Source organism: Fulmarus glacialis, unplaced genomic scaffold, assembly GCF_000690835.1.
Source record: "Fulmarus glacialis isolate BGI_N327 unplaced genomic scaffold, ASM69083v1 scaffold8226, whole genome shotgun sequence".
Lineage (NCBI taxonomy): Eukaryota > Metazoa > Chordata > Aves > Procellariiformes > Procellariidae > Fulmarus > Fulmarus glacialis.
In genome coordinates, this window is record NW_009217427.1 from 118,758 (window position 1) to 124,618 (window position 5,861).

Consider the following 5,861-nt stretch of genomic DNA (forward strand, 5'->3'; position numbering starts at 1 on the left):
AGAGGAGACAATACTCCATATATAAATACCACAAGAAAGATGCTACAATTATTCTCTGCTTGTATAAATCAAATTTGCCACCTTATAGAACAACAAATTCTTCCCCCTTAACGTCAAAGCCAAAATTTGACATTACTGAAACCTAGGTGCAGAAGAAAAAGATCTCCCCTCAAAGCAGCAGCTCAGTCTACCAGTTCCTTAGAGGAGACAATACTCCATATATAAATACCACAAGAAAGATGCTACAATTATTCTCTGCTTGTATAAATCAAATTTGCCACCTTATAGAACAACAAATTCTTCCCCCTTAACGTCAAAGCCAAAATTTGACATTACTGAAACCTAGGTGCAGAAGAAAAAGATCTCCCCTCAAAGCAGCAGCTCAGTCTACCAGTTCCTTGCAAGTATAACAATACGCTAACAGGCATAGGCAGCTCCCCAAAGTTCCTGCTAGGTGGATATACAGATATGCAAATCTGTAACTGGATTTCTAAAAATCAAAATATACTACATTATCCCATTCCCCTTGCATGTATCTGGAGATTTCAAGTGACAGGCAGGAAATATAAACCAGGCATCTCAGCAATGAACTGCATGTGTAGCTGACAACATTCATCAAGAGAATATGCATGCATCTGATAACTGACCATCCCTATACAAATTATAAAAAAATCTATATTTACATGTGGGACAAATTTTTCAGGGACACTGCCTCTTAGCCTGGGCAACTGACTATCTAATAAGTATCTCTGCAAGAGATTCAGGAATAGGATTTTTCCTGCCCTAGGTTGTAAAACTGCTATCAAGCAAAAAGGAGCAAATTATTCATTTCTCAATTTAGTGGCTGAGCTGTAAAATCACAGAAAATAATATCTGGAAGTGTTCCAAATAAATAAAACTAAAAAAAAAACCTCATTACAATTTTTTTTTCATTTATTTTTATTTCATTTTGCTTGGCTTTCGTTTATTGGGGTTATTTTCCTTAAAAGTTAGCTACATTTAAACATGAAACAAGTGAGAACAACGTATTGATGCACTGAATTTTGAAAATGCTTAAATGTAAATTTTAAGAAAGAAAACATCCCTTACTTCCATCCAAAATTATTCACCGAACACAACTACATTCCCACACCTTTCAACCTGCCCAGGACTACGTTTATCAAAGAACAATCTTTTTGCCTGAAGAATTTCACCAGTATCTACTCCAGAGAGGCTGTTCCTGCCAATGGAAGAAGCCGAAAGTCTCTGCCCCAAGACCTCGCAGTCACAGGGCAGAGATCAAGAGGACTCGTGCAGTCCAACAGCCGCTACCTGCTTACGGGGTTTAGGTTGACAGTCATCCTTTAAGATTTAGGGCTCAGGTCACACCTGTATGGCTTTTCTTGATTCAAAATCACAGGTCCCGCACCTATCAAAAGAGCAGTAGCTGTATAGTGTGTCTGGCTTCAGCTTTTTTGGAAAGACAGGAGCAAAGGGGGAACAGGGGGCAGGACGCTGGACTTAATGCAAAACTCAGCAGTTTCAAGCATTTGCTTCAGGAATATACCTTGGCAATGCTGATTTAACTGGAAATACTCACAAAGAGCATGAGATATACCAGAGAACACAGTGAGAGAGGTATTAAAGGACATTTGTGTTCGTAGTGGAGGATCTTAAACTGAGAAACTTTCCTCACAAATTATTGCACCACATTGGGGCACAGAGTAAATGTATGTGCCACTTTGTGCTTGGCAGCGCTATGAGGCTTTACATCCCATAAATCTATAAATTGAATTCATCCTGCTTACACCCTTAGTCTTATAAATTGTTAGACTAGGAACAGCTAATGGATCAGCGGGTGATTTATTTTTAAAAGATGCATACTGCTGCTTTTTGGGAACTGAAAAGGATATGGACACTGGATGTACCCTTCCCAAAGCCTGGGTCCCAGGTAATGAGGAATTATTTTGTACCGTCCCCTGTCCCCATGCACAAGCTTTATTCAAGTTCTCAGAGGGGACCTACTGTTCAAGAAGATAAAGGTCTGGCATTGTGCAGAGATGTACTGCAAAGGAAACCACATGCAAAGAGCGGATAAGGCATCAGTAACGGTGCCAGGTAATGTATAATGCAAAAGGATGGGTATAACTAATTTATTAGTATAAATTTGACTCTTAAAAGAAAAGCATATGCAAAGAAAACTCCAAGGGAGCAAACCCTACCTGCCTTGCTCTTGAGACAAACCCTGACTTCACTAAAACTGAGTAAAACAAAGGAGCTTCACCACAAATGATGCTACAATTTACAACAGGAGACTCATTCCTGTACCTGCAGCATCTGCCAGTGCAAATGCTGCCAATCATAAAAGAAAGAAGGATCCATCATTTCCCAATGGCTTCTCCACTGGCTCAAGTGGGAGCATGCTGCTTAGCTCGAAGGAGCTGCTTTTCGAGCTCACCCCTGAAGTCAAAGTCACTTACCTTTTAGAGAGGCAACGTGGGATAAAGCTTGTGCGTAGGTGGCTGTGTTGAGAAGAGTCCCCGGCAGGCAGGAAGGGAAGAAAGGTCCTGTAGGACCCACTGCTCGACTCAGGCTGATGGAGAAGAGAAAACAACTTACAAAACCAGAACTAGCTGATTCCAAAGACAGCATATGTGCATGCACACAAACACGTTGGTGTCTCAGTGTCCAACCAGATGGGACCAAGCCTGGATAACATTAGCCTCCCACAGCCAACAGCTTCTCAACATCTCCATTGGGAGCAGTGAGTTGCAAGAGAGACAGCTCATCTTCTAATGATTTGGGCTCTACCTGAAGACGGTACTGTGTAGGTCAAGGATTACCAGCAGGCAAGTCTGTATGTATGTACATATGTACGATGCATGCTTGCCCCAAAGAGAAGCAGCTGATAACATTTATTACTCTTACCTCTGCTGGATCTCCAGACTCTCTTTTTTATTCCTGGTTTGATCTGCTGGAGAAGGGGAATTTAAATTCCTCGATGGAGGCGGCACCTCAGCCATTGTTTCCTTAGAGCCCTCTTGGTCGGAAGCACCCCTCTCTGTTTTCCTCCATTTAGCTCTTCGGTTTTGGAACCACACCTGGAGCAGGAGAGCAATCCAGGCTGAATACCGTGTTTAGCCGAACGCAAAGGAGGAAATTGTAGACTGTTACTGTAGTGAAATCAGCCATTTAGAAGCTTGGATAAACTTCCTCTTATTTTGTGTCCCCATTGTTATTCTAGTTGAGCCTTAGGATTACATTTGTATCTGGAATATTTCTGTGTCTAAAGACATTCAAAAGGCATGTTAAAAAAAAAAAAAAGTTTTGATATTACTGTGCCAGTTAGCAAAACATTTAAACATGTGCTTGCCTTTATGCACACATTGAATTCTCACTGATTTATATGTTTTAACACGTCTAAAAGCCTTTTGTATAGGGATGGACTTAAATACGTATCTAAGCACTCTGACGAAACCGTATATAAGTCTTTAAATGAGCTGCTGCTAGAATCAGAGAGGTCAGAAATTAAAAGGTATGTATTAGGCCATCTTATCCAGCCCATTTCCTGGAGAGGACTGATACTTTCTGTTATTCCTCTGATGTATTTGGCCAGTCTGCCTTTAGAGGAGTCAAAAGGTGGTAGACACTAATTTTGGAAGATCATTCTGCAGTTTAATACATGCCAGTTTCCAAAACTTATTTTTTCCCTGTAATGCAATACAAATTGTTCATGTTCTTGATTTTATCCCCCGACTCTTAGTCGAAACACCTTTTTTTTCCATTTACCTCGAAGCTGATGCTCTGAAAGCACCTTATTTGAGGTGGAAAATGCCAAGCCTCTCTTGAGGTCAGGAAATCCACATTTTAATACATGACTTCAAGTATAGGCGATATTGTTATTATTATTATTCTCCTCCTACAACTCCATTTTAGTTAGCTGCCTTTTAATTGCATGTATCAGCAAACGTTGAATAATGATTTTATCTATATTCTAAATTTAGAGCAGTTAAATGCAAAGCAAAATGCAGACACTTTCTTGCGTCTTAATTGAATGAAGGTCACAGCTATAACAACATTTAATTGAGCTATTTTTCATTATCATATTTTAATGACTTTGCACTGACAGTTCGCCTGCTTCTGAGGAAAGAGCATGATGAAGTCGTTTATTTCCCTATTTAGTTATTGTTTGACAACATCATCTTCGATTAAGACTCTGCTTTATAGCACATTAATCATATTTGAATGAGCAAGGGGTATAAATGTAAACATATCTCCCATCCTCTGTGTTTCCCCATGTCCCTGCATGAAAGCAGCCTAAACAAATGCTTGCATCTATTGTCTGTTTGCATAATAGCCAACAACAAGGCTAAACAGCAGTCCTCAGCAATCTAATTGTCACCACCCCTATCTCACCCTTGCACCTTTCAGGAAGAAGTTATGATCTTCCACTTCTGAATGCTCAATAATTGTGCCATTTATCTCAATTTGCAGTTCAGTCTTTAGGCACCAATAGCCAAAATGGCATTTTTTTTTTTTTTTTAAGCCAGTACCTACAGTGCAGTGGCAAAAGGAGATTTTCATTTCCAAATAATAATCAGTTTAATTTGCCCGCATATGACCAATGATTCATGTTCAGATTTAATAATCAGGATCGCATAATCTGATTATAGGAGAAATAATTTGTTTACAATCCCCAATTTACTGCGGTGAATTCCATTATCTCTCTTCAGCCATTGGGTTTTAAGAGATACTAACATGACCCTAGGGAACAAAAGGCAAGCTATTATATTTCCTACAATTAGATCTTTGCATAGTCTTAACCCCGAGCACCTAAATAAAAAAAAATACAAAAACAGCGTGCAGAAAAGCCCCATAAATAAAATGAATACATAATCGTGTTCAAAAAATGGCTTGCAACTCTGTGGTGGATGCCTGCAGAGTTATAGGGATCCATCTCTGACAACTGCAGGACTGCTGTTCTTAGCAGAGTTTATACACACAGAGAGTTAATCCCTGGATATGGAGAAACAAACACCTGGGTCAAAAAAAAAGGGGGAAAAAAAGTGGGGAGAAGGAAAGAAGAAAGGAAGGGGTGGAAAAGAGTGCGGGTGGAAAGAGAGCAATCGTGGCCAGTGGTATTTATTGGATCATACTAAAGGTGTGGGAATTGCTCTGCAGGCTCTTTAGCTGTCTAAATTAAGTGTTTAGAAAGAAGGCGAAAGGGAGAAAAGTTGAAGAGGTGCAGAAGATTTCTTCCTGGCAGCGGGGCTCCCTGCAGTTGACTAACCCCACTGCTCGACAGTGGTCATAGTTGCTTTGGAGAATCACGTCTCAGCTCTTTTCTCCACACACACCCCCTCCAAAAGCAAGGAAATGGATGTGCATTGATGTAATTTAGTACCTTGGAGACGCGGACAAATTAGTGTAGAACATTATCACTAGTTAATTATGAATGACCGATTAATCAACCTAATCTAATATTCCACATTATGTTGATGTTATTAAAGTGCATCATGAAAATGACAGATCGTCTTCATTTGCGTTCTTTGGCCAAATGTGCACTCTGCAGTCATGATTTCAAAAAAAAAAAAAAAAGTTTGCCGGTTTGAATACCCGGGAGTTAATAATTCCCCAGAATGTTTACCTGCACCCTGGCTTCCGTGAGGTTGATTTTCATAGCCAGCTCTTCCCTAGTGAACACATCGGGGTAGTGGGTTTGAGCAAAAACAGCTTCCAGTGCCTCGAGCTGGTGGAGGGGAGGAGAGCAAACATCTGTCAGGGGCCGGGCGCGGCTTGCAGCGCGGTACGGGCGGGGGGCTGCCGGCTCGGTGCCCCAGGGAGGTTCCAGCGAGGGATGGGGAAAGCGGGACCGCCCGAGG

General features: G+C 40.8%; 1 protein-coding gene across 1 annotated transcript in view; it reads right to left on the reverse strand.

Moving 5' to 3' along the window:
* DRGX (dorsal root ganglia homeobox) overlaps positions 1 to 5,806 on the reverse strand; it is a gene marked incomplete at its 5' end in the record, with an annotated part of 13,627 nt that extends 7,821 nt beyond the window's left edge. The window contains 3 exons of the mRNA XM_009579662.1: positions 2,460 to 2,572; positions 2,908 to 3,080; positions 5,627 to 5,806. Of these exons, the coding sequence (XP_009577957.1) occupies positions 2,460 to 2,572; positions 2,908 to 3,080; positions 5,627 to 5,806 (466 nt within the window). The remainder of the gene's footprint in view (positions 1 to 2,459; positions 2,573 to 2,907; positions 3,081 to 5,626) is intronic.
* Between the last annotated feature and the right edge of the window lie 55 nt (positions 5,807 to 5,861).